The 14,631-nt window shown below is 38.3% G+C and overlaps 1 protein-coding gene across 9 annotated transcripts in view; it reads left to right on the forward strand.

Moving 5' to 3' along the window:
• The window catches only part of AKAP9 (A-kinase anchoring protein 9), a 132,803-nt gene that overhangs the window by 30,381 nt on the left and 87,791 nt on the right, over positions 1 to 14,631 (forward strand). For 8 of the 9 annotated variants that reach the window (XM_072412834.1, XM_072412842.1, XM_072412833.1 and 5 more), the window contains 7 exons: positions 3,636 to 3,791; positions 5,426 to 5,623; positions 7,428 to 9,803; positions 10,548 to 10,761; positions 11,462 to 11,541; positions 11,985 to 12,081; positions 13,407 to 13,492. In XM_072412834.1, coding sequence (XP_072268935.1) covers positions 3,636 to 3,791; positions 5,426 to 5,623; positions 7,428 to 9,803; positions 10,548 to 10,761; positions 11,462 to 11,541; positions 11,985 to 12,081; positions 13,407 to 13,492 — 3,207 coding nt within the window. Of the gene's footprint in view, positions 1 to 1,634; positions 1,668 to 3,635; positions 3,792 to 5,425; positions 5,624 to 7,427; positions 9,804 to 10,547; positions 10,762 to 11,461; positions 11,542 to 11,984; positions 12,082 to 13,406; positions 13,493 to 14,631 lie in introns of those variants that run through there. The other variant, XM_072412841.1, reaches the window with a different exon arrangement.

Below are 14,631 nucleotides of genomic sequence, written 5' to 3' on the forward strand. Positions count from 1 at the left end.
TGTAATCCACAATAACAACAAGATTCTAGGAATTATAAGATATGTAGATTATTATCCAGTATTTATATAGCACTGACATATTACGCAGTGCTGTACAAAGTCCATAGTCATGTGACTAGCTGTCCCTCAAAGGGGCTCACAATCTAATGTCCCTACTATAGTCATTAATACAGTCTAAGGTCAATTTTGGGGGGGAAGCCATTTAACCTAACTGCATGTTTTGGAATGTGAGAGGAAACCCTCACAAACACAGGGAGAAGCAGCAAACTAGATGCAGTGTCCTGGTGGAGATTTGAACCTGGGACCTAGTGCTGCAAAGGCCAGAGTGCTAACCTGTGAGCCACCGTGGTGCCATGTAGATGGTAGATTCCAGAAACGGCACGTTTTTTCAAATGTTGGAAAGAGGTCTATCACAGTGCATGTGTCTTATTGGGAGATTTGGAAACCTCAGCATTTGTAGGATCTCACCTAAAAAATCCTGACGTTACCTAGATACCATACGTAGAATGTGGCTCATCCCTAATATGTGGATGTGCCTGTCCTGGGACATGTATAACAATGCATAAATCAATAGTAATATTGCCTGGAGCTTATCCCTTCTTCACATCCCTGATTATGCAAAATATATAGCTAATGTTGTCTAAGGGGTGAACTTAAAGAGTAAAATGTACTTTTTTCTATAGTCCTGCAGCAGTTGGCATATCAGTACCTCTTCCTGCTGCCTAAAATGTGCACAGGCACTCCATACTCCATATAGGTTATCACATTGCAGGACGAGTGATGACCAAATAGTCAGAGAGTGGACAGAAAAGAAGCTTTATGGGACTGGTTGTCTTTATGCTGGACCATGGACTAAAATAAGTTTTACTCTATTTTCCACCCTCTAACAATATACTCTGCCTCTGCTAGATAAGCAGATAAGATAGAATATTTTATATTTTTATGTCCTGAGTTTGGCTTCAACAGTAAATACCATACCCAGGGCGGACACTGCTAAGTGCCTGGCATTACTTTATTAGCCAAACACTCCTCTATGTGCCCCACTGATGCCAGCTCCACCTGACTTTATAATGTAGGTGATTTTAGTGATTGGATTATTTACAGGAAATATTCATCATATTTATTAATCAATATTTATCTTTCATATTATTTAGTCACCTAGTTTTTTCCCATTTGTGCTCCAGCATTGTCACATGCACCCCTGGTGAAGATAGCTTTGCACAGACGTGATCCACTGTTGTTGCCATCAGAAAGCCAGTGTGCAGCCAACACTGGACAGAGCGTGTGCTGACAATGAGACGGAAAAAATGTTTATAACGCATAGTGTTTCAGCAAACTATAAGGCATTCAATTGGTGATTTAGATGTACTGTAAGAAATGTTTTTCCCTCACTCTGCACTGAATTATTTCCCCATGACGGTGAAAGCAATCAAGATCCATTGTGACCCTCCACCACCCCAACCTCCCCTACCATGGTGCATTATGTTGTATGACATCACATCTCAAAGCAATTCCCTCTTAAATACTGTAATGACTGTAAGTGAACACTGTTCCTTGGAAGCAAACATTCTAATTTATTTTTCATTATTAACTTCCCCTCCCACCTCAAGTTGCACATCAGAAAAACAGTGTGCCGCCTCAGTTCTCAAATGGCAGCCATCTTCATGGTGAGATAATGCAGTTGTAATAATCCCAGCTACAACTGTTCTCTGTGTGTAGATAGTCCAGTTCAGTGCCAGTAGTTCTGTTTTTGCATTATCCTTTGTTTTCCTATTTATTTCTGTGTGTTATGCTCCTAAATTCGCAAGGATTTAATCTAAAAGATCTCAGATCTTATGAAAAAAATGTTGAGTTCCTATATTACTAAAGCGCAACTAAACTTACGTCTCTTTGCTTGTTTGCTGACGCCAACATCTTCAATCTCTCCTTTTCTGGGTTTGGATTATTCAGCCATCCTGATTGACTAGGCCAGAATGCCGAGACCATACACTGAGCTGCACATGAGCTGCTCCTCCAGGGGACTGTGTACAGGCATATTACATTTGTTTAAATGCCAAAGAGACAAAGCAAGTCCCTTCAGAAATCTAGAGCCTGTCGGCTCATAATTTTTTTATTTTTAGGTTTAGTACCTCTATAGGTAACCCCGCATTGGGGTCTACAATAAAAGCCTAGGTTTAGGCCTAAACCTAAACTCTGGGCTGTATTCTGCAAATGAAATGAAAAATAGGTTTAGTTAAAAAGAACAGGTTGTATTCAGTTTTCTGAATACAACATGTTCTTCCTTCCTTACGCATAACGTATGCTTGTTCTTCCTTCCTTACGCATAACGTATGTAAAGTAAGTACGGTACATTTTCCTGTTTTTATTTGCAAATGACAGACAGATACAGACAGTGACACAGGAGGAGGAGAGGACCCTGTCCCGAAGAACTTGCAATCTAGAAGGTGGGGGAAGCTGCACACAATAGGAGAGGATATATGGAGTGATTGGAAGTAATGAGGGTTTTAGGAGACAGGAGAAGAGGGGAAGGCAAGTTTGAAAAAATGGGATTTGAGTGCTCTTTTAAATGATTGGAAAGTAGGAGCAAGCCGAATAGGATGAGAAGGCCCCGTTCCAGAGAGTCGGGGCAGCTCTAGAAAAGTCGTGCAGTTGTTCATGTGATGAGGTTATGAGTGAGGAAGTCATTAGTTGGTCATTGGAGGAGCGAAGAGAGTGGCTAGGGGGGTATTTTATTTTAGTATTGTTAGTAGTCTGCTTTTTAGCAGAGACACAGCCACAAAATGAAGGTGAAACAGATTTCCAGCTTCCTTTTACACCAATCTTTTTTGTGTACCTCCTATTTTCCCTTGACACCTAACATAGGTCAATCAGATACAGTTCATAGTTCCATAAACGTCAAATATCTCCATTTTTCTACAGGTGTAGGAACCATAATACCTCACTATTTTATTGTACAATATCCTTTTGATCTGCTTACAACTCTGAAGCTAAGAGTTTTGCCTGATACAAAAATTTACAAATTAATTACTTAGGGAAAACCATTGATTTGTTAAAACTAAAAAGAAAATTGTAGAAATGGGTTGTATTGTGTAGAGGTGTAGTTGTGATGGATATTTGTAGTTCTTTCTTACAGTGTTACCTTTTTTTATTAGTAGCCCCTTAATGTGTCCACTGTAACAGCTTTTTCATACAACTCTAGGGATGCTTGAAGTGTTAACTTCTCGTTTGGTCTCATTATGGTCTTTTAAATTTACTATTTCTGGCAGATCAACTGGTATTTGACTGGTATATATACTTACAGGGCCTATAGGGGAATGGAAATTTGGCTCTGTTGCAGGAATGTACTTTATATGTTTTTTTTTCTTTGTTTGCCTTAGCATACACTTTAAAACTGTTCAGTTAAAATTGTGCTGATCCAAACTTGTATTTTTTTAGTGATGCCATTTCCATTTGGTCAATGACTTCTGTGTGAGGTTTCCAGCTCTTTGCTTTTTGAGGCAGAAATAGCTAGGAACAAATTATACATATTCTAAAGACTTCACAAAGTGCGTCTTTCATTTACCTTCCCCACCAAAGCACGTCACAAGTCTATTTAAAAATTGTAACCCAGCATTTCTTGTGTGTTGTGTTCTCAGCTCCAGGAGTTCGAGACGGCCATCAAGCAGAGAGACGGCATCATCACACAGCTGACTACCAATCTTCAGCAGGCCAGGAAGGAGAAAGATGACATCATGAGAGAGTTTCTGGAACTGACAGAGCAAAGCCAGAAGCTGAAGATTCAGTTTCAACATGTAAGATATAATTTATAGATCACATAAATGTTATATAATGGTTCCTTTATTCAAGGAGATTTTACTGTAATATCTCATAAAGCAAATTGTTTTCTGAAAAGTCAGAAAATTTCATTTTCTGCTTCTGATGATTCAGCTTGCTGTCTGTACAACAGCAGAAACAGTTGCTAATGTGTAAGCAGCATTGTGGGATGAGCTGGGATGATGAGAAACCTCAAGGAAGCATGTCCATGACAGCCTGGGTTGAACAAAAATGGGATGAATGGCCATCATTTAGCCTGGAAGAGGAGTGCCACCAAGAAGCGGAAAAGACTTAAATCGCCAAAAAGTTTTTTTTTTAATTGGGTTATTACTTCTTTACAAAATTCTGCTTTAAATAACTCCTGGAAGCATTGTTAATGTATAAATGTCCTCTTTAAAAAAGAACCACAGTTTCAAGGCAACAACCACCTTCTTTGTTTGAAGTACTTTTTGGCCCACGCAGATACTGAAATAAAACATTATGTAATATCCAGAGTAAACTATTACCTCTTATCTTCTACAATTGCTTGCAGGTCAGAGTAATGCTTTATTATGTGAAATTCCTCACCCTTTACCCCTTCCAACATAAATGAAGCTCTTATTTTCCTTCTCGGCCGTTAGATGGTGCTAAGATTATAGCAACCATATCACCAGAAGCAATAGAAGGGTTTATGAAAAGGAATGCTACAGATTCTAGAGTTTACATGAATGTCATCATTGGGCTCTAAAAGGACCCACGTCATACACTGACAACTTATCACTATGGTTGTTTAGTTTGCACTTGTTTACTTATACAAAAGTTGGGCAGGTTTTACAAACTTCAAACATCTTTACTATGTAGCAAATATTTTGTAGCGGGCACTCTATGGGAAGGCATTCAATTGCTTGCATTAACACCTACTCCCAGCTGGTGATTACATTTAGTTAGAAGTGGTGAACCCATCGCTTTGTACATCGCTTACTCAGATTTGACTATGCCAAATATGAATTTTCAGCAACCCCTTGAACTTATTTAGGTGACACAGATGGCAAACAAATATGGGGTTTGACCATCCCTTGCTTTATCCAAAATGATACATTTAAAAGGGTTAGGCTTAAATATTTATTTATGTTGGTATTCCTTGTTTTTTCTATGTTGTGGTGTAAAGAAAGCAGATGACAAGAATATTATTATGGTTATATGAAACATTCACATCTGTGTGTTCGTGTCAGTTGGGCATTAAAAGTATTGAACATGTTTGCCTGTGCATAGAGATTCATTTAGCCTGATTATCCGCATTACAATATATGGACAACATAACACATAAGCTTTATTATTTGAGTAAATAAGTAATTTACAATATCAGAGTCTCTAAAAAATCCAGCAAGTCATTGCAAGTGGGGACAAAGGGAGTCTAATGCTCGCCATACTGGAAAGTGCTAGTAAATTTATGGTATTCCAGAGGTGCAGCATGGTAGCTCAGGAAAGGTACACATCGGAAGTGGGGAGGGAAAGCTACTATTGCTTTAAATAAGGAAACCACAAGTTCAAGTTGAAGCTTTGATCTGGCTGGACTTACTAATAAAAGCTGCTCAGACTAATAATCTTGCTCTATGTGTTCTGTTGATTGCAGCTGCAGGCCAGCGAAACCCTGAGGAACACCAGTCACTCCAGTACAGCCGCTGATCTCCTTCACTCCAAACAGCAAATCATCACTTACCAGCAGCAGCTGGAGGAGCGTGACCACCGACAAAGATTGTCCCAGAAGGAGATTGAGGAGCTTCGTGCCCAGGTCACATCACTGCAACATCAGGTTCACGATGTTCAGCAGGTGTGTAGAATCGCTGCAGGGAGCCTGTGTCCTTATTGTTAGCTTTGGCAGAGATTAAAGTTCACTTGCGTAATAGTTTCCTTCTGTAACCTTTTTGGTATGTGCCGTTTTTTTTTTTACATGGAACCATTCACAATTCTTCGTTGGAGTTTAAATGAAGATTCTTACTGTTTATAAATCCTGATTAAATGATATTTATTTATCTGAAGCAATTGTATCAAAAACCATAAATCATTTGAGTCTAATAATTTTAATGTTCTTTTTTTTATCCCTTATATCTTGATACTGTTGATCCCTTGTATCAATCCCTGTTTGCCTATATGCACTCTAGTGATAGATGCATGGCATTTCTCAGGCAGTCTTCTCCCCAGCGCTTTTTAGCTTGGTAAAAATATATGGCCACCACCTGCCTACAATTTCTTACCACCAAGCTTGAAAAGCTTTTTGATGCTGAAAATGTTGCATAGTGTGTGTTGAAACTGTAACATCCATTTTAAAGCCCACATGACAGGGTGACAATGCAAGAACATAATTGGAAGAGAGGAACAGAAAGTCGTCACCCTATTGCAGGAAATGCCTGAACAGGAAGTGCTAAACAAGGGGATAGTAAAAGGATCATCTGGTTTTATTTTAATAAAAGCCATGGATTTACAAAGATTAAAAATTACTTCAGTTACCATTATGCAAGATTTTTTCATATTTCAGTGTTGGGTTTTACATATAATTCATATTTTAGAGATGCAGGTCTATACTTAACCATACAGTCTGTTGATAAATACCTGTATATTCTATATAACACCATAAATGACCGCACATAACAGGTATACCTGATATATATATAGGATATATTCACACTGGCCATGTGATTGCATGTGATTACCGCTTGTGATTTCATGCGTGAGAACCTCTGCCTCAGGGATGACGCTGCATATAGGTTCTTCCAATGGCATCCCATAGAGCAGTGGTCCGTGAGATAAATTTTGATGGTCCACCTGCTGGCTTTTTATATCTCGTAGGATTTACCTTTTTCCCCTTCGTTAGTTTGCATTTACCTTAGGGCATACCTTATCCACTCATATTAGCAGTGTAGATTTACTAACCGCCTGAGAACTTTCCGTTGTCCCATGACAAAGGGAGCGCATAGTCTTCTCTATGGCATCTAATAAATATGGTGATGCTGGGTTTGGTTAAATTGTTTCTTGTAAACGTTTTAATTGTCAAGGCGAATATTAAAAGAGTAAGTAGGCACCCCTGTCTAGTACTCATATAGAGTGAAAAGGAACTTGTAAGGAGTATTCTCACCCTGCAGCAGGAGGAAAATAAATCTATATCCATTTGATAAAATTTGGTCTTAAAATGATCACAAGATCCTGAGTACTTCCCTTGTGTTTTTCAATTCAACACTATCAAATGTGGCAGTGTATGTTTTCCATACCAACTAATAATTTTAGTTTTGGGGTTCAGTCAACATTTAATCCCCTTCTAATGGCTTCAATAGGTGTGCAAACATGCACAGGAAGATCTTTTTATCTGAGACTCCAAGAGATCTGAGAAATCACTAGATGATTTAACTCATTAGCAGCCACTAAGTTATATTTCCGTGATCTGAAAGAATTACCCAATGGAACAATAAAATGCAGCTTTTCATTTTTAAGCATTCTGCTAAAACAAATTACAGGTGCTGTCAGCTCTTTTTTCATACTTTTTGTTATGTAAATGAGGCCCAGTATATGACAGCGATATAATAAAGCTTTTCTAAATATCGAGGTGCCTCCTGTCCTAAGATTGTTGGTTTTCCTTTAAGGTGCAGCAAAAAGAACTTGAATTATCTTACGAACAAAGGCTGAATGAAAAGGACTTGCTGCTTGATAGTCTGAAATCATCCTTACACAATGAAGAAATCAAGAGTCTGGAACTTAAAGAAAAGATCGCCGAGGCTGAAAAATCTGTCGATGAACTGAAAGCACAATTAACCCAAAAGAGCCAGGAAATTAGCAGCCTTTCCGAAGAGCTTAGCAGCTCCAGACAAAAGGAGAGGAGATCCTCCGACGAAATCAAGCAGTTAATGGGAACTGTGGAGGACCTTCAGAAAAAGCATTACCGAGACAGTCAGTCAGAGGCAGGCCTTCTGCAGCGAATGGAATTAGAGACACAAAGGAAACTGGAGCAGCTTCAGGCTGAGCTAGATGAGGTGCATGGGCAGCAGATTGTACAGATGAAGCAAGAATTGGTCAGGCAGCACACGCTGGAGATCGAGAGGCTGCTTGCCCAGCACAGGCAAGAGGTGAGCAGTATAACGAGCCAGGCAGCCATCAGCACCTCCAAGCAACAGATCAATGAGCTGAATGTGATTATTAGTGAATTAAACGCTAGATTGCAGCAAACCGATGAGCAAAGGGAGAAAATGAAGGAAGATTTCTCTCAGCGACTACAGGCCGTTTCAAAGGAGAAATCGCAGCTGCAGAAGCAAATCGAGGATCTGCTGCAGGATCTCAGCTATGCTAGGGAGCAGGTGCACAAAGCCAGGGAGAGCATCACTGAAAAGGAAAACAAATTGAACGAGGCCAACAGTTTGTTCGTCACCATCGACAATCTCAAAGCTGAACTGGCCGCAGCCAATGAATTTACCAAAGAATTAGAATCAAAACACGAGGCCGAGGTAACCAACTACAAGATTAAACTGGAGATGATGGAAAGAGAAAAGGATGCTGTGTTGGACAGGATGGCCGAATCTCAGGAAGCCGAATTAGAGAAACTTAGAACACATTTCTTGTTTAGCCAGGAAGAGGAGCTCACGAAGCTCAGAGAGGACTTAACCCGGGAGCACAGAACCAACATCGAGAACATCCGAGATAACTTAGAAGTGCAAAATAAACAGAAAATAGATCAGATAAAGCAAGAAATGAGTCAGACTATCACTGCCATGCAGTCAGAAAAAGATGGGTTAATAACCAAACAGAATTACTTGATGCTGGAAATTTCAACGTTGAAAGACTTGTTGCAGTCTGTCAACGATCCAAAGTCAGAACAAATGATGATCCAAATTAATGATATGCAGAAAGAGCTGGAGTGTTTGAGGAAAGAGGAAAAGGAAAAAGGAACAGTGGAGCAAGAGGTTCAGGTTCTACAGCTAAGAATCGAGACACTTGAGAGGGAGGTAAAAGAAAAAGACACTCTTAAGCAAAAAGTGACATCTTTGGAGACAGACAATAAACTTCTTAAAGACCAATACGATGCCCTGCAGAATACCTTGAAAGAATGCAATGTTGAAAACGGTGAAAATTTGACAGACTCTGTAAGTTCTGATCATCTTGACCTAAAAAATATGATTGAACTGCTGACTTCAGAAAATGCACAACTCAAGAACCAGGAACATCAGCTGAGAGTAGAAATTGAACGTCAAAAGAACACATTCTCCTTTGCCGAGAAAAATTTTGAGGTCAACTACAACGAGCTGAAAGAGGAATATTCCTGTCTGGTAAAGTTAAAGGAACAGTTGGAGGACAGCAAAGCTAAGCTTGAAGATGAGTATAAGACAAAGTTGAATGTTCTTAATAACGAGCTTGTAATGTTGAAACCGAGTACCGTGGAAGAGGCCCACTTGGTTGTCTCCAGAGCTTCTAACTTGGTCAAAGCTGATAAATCGGACATTGGAGAGGTTATAGAGAAAGATACCACAGAGCTAATGGAAAAACTAGAGACTGCCCAACGGGATAAGCAAGAACTCTCTCTGAAACTTTCCAGTTTATCAGAAGAGTTACAATTAAAACAGAATGAAATAAGTCAGTTGAAAGAACAATTGCACCTGTTATGCCTAGAAAGAGACGGCACTAAAATTGAGGAAGTAGTGTTAGAATTACACAGTGAAGCAACCCAGACGAGTGACAACGTCCATATAGAACACTCAATAGAGTGCAGTCTTGTATCAGATGAGAATTCTCAACCTGTAGAATGTTTAATGGAGGAAACTATCCGTCCAACTAAAGTGCGTTCTCATTCATCACCCCAAAGCCTCCATTCCAATCAAGAATCTGCTGATATTTTAATAGAAAGGGAATCTTTGTTACAAAGACTTGATGAATTAAGTAGAAAACTTGAAGAAGAAACTTCCGTTTTGGGAAGAACTTGTTTAGAAAATGAAGAATTAAGGCAGAAATTGAATACAGTTCTCCAGGAGCAGGTATGTGTGGATCCTTGTCATTGTTATGAAGGCAGCTCAGGTCGTGTTGTCCACTGCTGTTTTAGTGCATTCAAGAGTAGCCCCTTACTCTCTTTTCGTTCAAAAATAATGGCAACACCTAGTGTAAGTGGTCCTTAAATTGGATTAAAACTTACTTGGGCCTTTTATAATGTATGTTGTCTTGTTTGTGAATTTTAAGGATCCTCTCATTCAGTTTTTTTGGACTCCTTCCCCCCAAAACTATACCCATGCAGTAAACTATTCATACATCCGAGTACATGTGCTGTGTACACTGAAAAAACAAATGATTATTGTGGCATGTGGCATGTAATACCCACGGTCAATGAATAACCACAGGTAGCTGACATTTATTAGCATAACTAACATACCTCTGCTTTCATCCTAAATCGATTTTGGAAATAAGAAAACTTTATCAGTAGTATATAACACCTGTGTGATTTATATGTATTTTTTTCTGCCCAAATTTACATCCCATTAGCCTTGCAGTTATTTGGGATGCAGTGTTTTACATTGGTGGGAAGGAGTTGGAGAAGGCTGCAGTAGGGCATTTAGTGCAGAGTTGTCCAGGGGGCTTCTACTTGCAACCTGATTATTCCATATGTGACAGTTTTTCTAAACATTTTTCATCAGTATTGCGTAGAAAACGGTAGTATAAAGGAAAGACGTGAATCAATTCGGTCATTTATTATTCTGTGATTTTTATTCAATTTGTCTTGTTCATAGGCTGACACAGCACTGCAGCTAGAAGCACAACATATTAGCCTCACTCAGATTCACAAAGCTCAATTGGAGCTTATCAGCAACAACTTTGAGAGTGAAAAGAAGAATGAGCTGTGCAGCCTCAGGGAGACACTTCTACAAGATCAAGAAGAGAAAACAAGGGAACTTCTGGACCAGCACCAGAGGCAGCTAGAGACATTACAGTCGCAGGACACAGGTACCCCTTGCATGAGAATACCAGTGTACTTTGATTGGTGTATTGGTTTTAATGGATGGGCCAGTACTCCCAAAACCAATTTCAAAAAAAGTAGTGTTGTAACCCTAGAAAGGCCTACAGAACCCTTTCACTTACACACTGTGTGGGTTAAATGCTTCTTTACTGTGGTGGTGGTGGGGATTTGAAGAAAACAATGTTCTTCCACACAGGCTTTTACCATGCTGTGTGAAAACTCACCAGAAGCTGCTTCCCTTCACCTCTCTGGTCAGTAGGAGGTCAAATGCACCTGTTAATGAATTCTGAATTATTTCAGCAGCATTACAAGCTGATGTCAAATTGATTTTATGAATGACTGAGCCCACTGATGCCGGTCCTTACTAGCCTTTTTTTTTTAATATAGTTTTATGTGTATATATTTCCATAATTTAGTGACTGAGTAGCATTTAAAGCACACAGCTATCCACATCTTTGTAATAATAATTATTCTTGAACTGGAAAATAACATTGTTATATAAAGCTTTGTTTCTATGAAAAGGAAGAAAAAAGCGCCAAACAATGCAATCTGACAGATTCTACTTGAATTTCCTTACTTTCATATCTGATAAGATGACATAGTGTTTCCTCCAGTATTCATATCTCCTTTCCCCTGTGTCACGATTGCTCTGCATACAATCTGCATTTATCATTCTTGTTTTTGCAGGGTATGAGGGAGCTACTTGTCAAGATCTAACACAAAGGCTGATGAAGAGAATCTGCAATGAGTGTGCTGATATCATTCAGGTTTGCTATTATGCTAAATAGCCATTGTCTAGTCTGCAAAACACAACCTTTTCCATTCATTTTCTAGTTTTTCTGGTAAGGTGTATACTTTCACCCTATGTTATCACACTTTTTACCACTGACAATGCAGCTATAGTGGTAAAACACATTGAATTAATATAATTATTATTTTTTTAACGTGAGCAAAATTGTTGATATAATAATTCTCTTTCCTTGTGACAAACTAGTTAAGGTTTAGAATGACCCCGTTGTCTTAGTATAAAGTACATCATGAGGTGATGCCCAATAAAAAAAAAAAGTTGGAACACATTTTTCTTAATACTTCTTTTAAAAAAAGTTATACTTTTATCTACTACTACAATTAGTTGAATACAAATATGAAAAATGATTATAAAGCACACAAGCATAAAGGTTTATCTGGTATTTCTCTTTATTTTGGTTAGGTAATTGGTGAAGAGACAGAGAAAACACAGAAGGAGAGAAGAGAAGATGAATTGACATACAGCTCATCTTTAGCACTGTACAGGACCACAGTGCACAGTAAGGACCTCATTTCTCTTCTTTGCAATAGAAAAATTGTAAATGTTTTAATTTAGAGAAAAAAAAAATGTATTCATCGAGCTGCACTAACCTCACAAAAGATCACATTTTAGTTTCTGGATAAGGGGTGGCTTGTGTTGTTTAATACTAAAAAAGGCTGCAGATTTGCTTTCTTCTGATGAACCAAGTGAATTTAATTGATCAGCAAGGCACAGATTTTATGTAGCATATCCAAACAGGAAATGAAGACATAATTAGTAGTTATGGCTGCCTTCATGTTTATATATATATATTTATTACCTAGGAACAAAGTTTCTCTTAGTGTTTATTTAGTTTAATGCCTGTTCATTATGGCAGCCAATTCAAAATAAATTGGCTACAAACATCCGGTCATGCAAAAAAAAAAAAAACAGAAAGTCTCTTTATTTTTCAAACACATTTCATTACACTACTCTGTGTTACTGTGCATTATGTCAGTCTGCAACACAAATGCATTACCTTGATAGATTGTAGTGTAGTTCAAAATTATTGACACCATAAAGCATGCTACCATGCACGCTGCGTGTTACCACAGCACACAATTCAAGATGTTCCCTGCCTCCAGGAAGTGTCGCTTTAATGTAAACCAGTGTTTTCCCCATGCCGGACAAACGGCAGGTTTTTTTTATTCTCTTTTTGTAACAGTACATACCTTTCTTTCCTTTAATGCTGTTATGTTCCATTTAGCAGAACCAGGGAGAAAAAAAACATACCCAGTACGTACGGGTATGGAGAAGCATGTAATTCACCTCTTTTCATGTGGTATTGCTGTTGCTTACAGATTAGCCCAGTGCTGTTGCATAGGGCTCTAGGAGAAGTTTACCAAATTTTTCTTTGTTACATGTACAAGAATGTTTTATTTATTTATTTATTTATATTTAAGTAAACCATTCCCATGAAATATGGCTGCTACCATTGCGGACCACTTGGTCTTTTATGCTCTCAGTTCTCTATTTATGTATCATTTCTTCTGACATGTTTGCTCCCTACTTCCTGTCCCTGTTATCTTATGAATGGAATTTGTGACAGATAATAGCCAGACCCTTATGTAGAGTAGATAGTTAGCAGCCAGAAGCATTTTCTTTTAATGGAAGTGTGCTCACTACAGAGTAATAATAAAACTGTAGGAAAGAACAGGGAAAGTAAAGGGTAAGTATAATTGATACATTACACTTCTTTTCTGCTATTCTTTCCATAGATATTCCCTAAAGCTCTTCTTGTAAATTCAAATGACATACAATAAGTTCCTAGTTCTATTCTTAATTGGGGTGTCCCTTCTTCCTCAGCTCTGCAGAACAATCTGAGCCTACTGCTGGAGAAGTTTGTGGAAGAATACAAACAGATGGCATCTCTATCCAGATTTATGGAAAAGGTAATATGAAATTATTTATTTACTTTGTTAGTATTGCCGTGCCATGTTTAATTAGTTTAGCATAGAAGGACAAAAGAAAAGAAAAAAGCTTTTAGAGGCAACAATATGCTTAATAATTGTTTGTATTGAGAAGGATATTATGTACTAGACAGAGTACATAATAATAATAACAGTGAAAATTGTGATTGGTCAATTTACCGCATAACACAGTTTACATATAGTCAGGTAGCATCAAGCGTGAGTACTCATTAAACCCGACGCGTTTCGCCGTGTCGGCTTCTTCAGGGGAAATTACAGAGTACCATTAACTGATTAATAATAAAGACATAGAGCATAGTATTACATACATGCTACAAATTACAAGCCTTACACAAAGTCATTAAACAGTAATTGATCACTGATAGAACAGGTTATAAATACACCTGGTGAAATAGCTGCGAATATCTGTAAGTATCAACTTTGAATAACATATTTAAACTTACAGAAAATCACAGCTATTTCACCATGTGTATTTATAACATGTTCTCTACTAACCTGTCTTCTAACGTAGGTTGAGCATGTGTGAGATCTGCAAATTTTTTCCCTTTTCACGAAAAGGCACCCAAGAGCCTCCCGGCATGCGTGACGTAGGTATCCCGTGAGGCTTTGCGCTCCCATTCCATTAGGGGCGGTACTGCACCAAAAAAAAGGGTGTTGCACTTATAAAAACCACAAACAAACCGAATTTTTACTTTACCCAAAAAGGGTTGTCTACTTTTTTATGTAAAATGAGATTTCCGAGTTTAGGTACGCTTTAATTTAGATTATGAGAAAGAAAACACTGTGCTAGCAAAATTGTCAGGGGAGGAAAAGACCTGTAAGTATTAGTTAAATGCTGCAAAGAAAAATCAAGTTTACCTGCCAGTCAGGGCTTTGCTTTTTGGAAGGATTGTAATAATCTCATAACTGGATAAAAATGTTTGTCCACCAAACATCTTCTATATTTCTGTCCATTGTGATTTCAGCCCTAAAACACTCCTAAAGTTGTCATTGTCCTTAAAATTACTTTGTGTGCTTTGGCTATACACATCCTATGCTCCAGGATTGCAGGATCACTTTAAAATATTATCAGGATGATGAATGTTCATATGCAAAGCTGC

The sequence above is a fragment of the Pyxicephalus adspersus genome, chromosome 5 (genome assembly GCF_032062135.1).
Source record: "Pyxicephalus adspersus chromosome 5, UCB_Pads_2.0, whole genome shotgun sequence".
Lineage (NCBI taxonomy): Eukaryota > Metazoa > Chordata > Amphibia > Anura > Pyxicephalidae > Pyxicephalus > Pyxicephalus adspersus.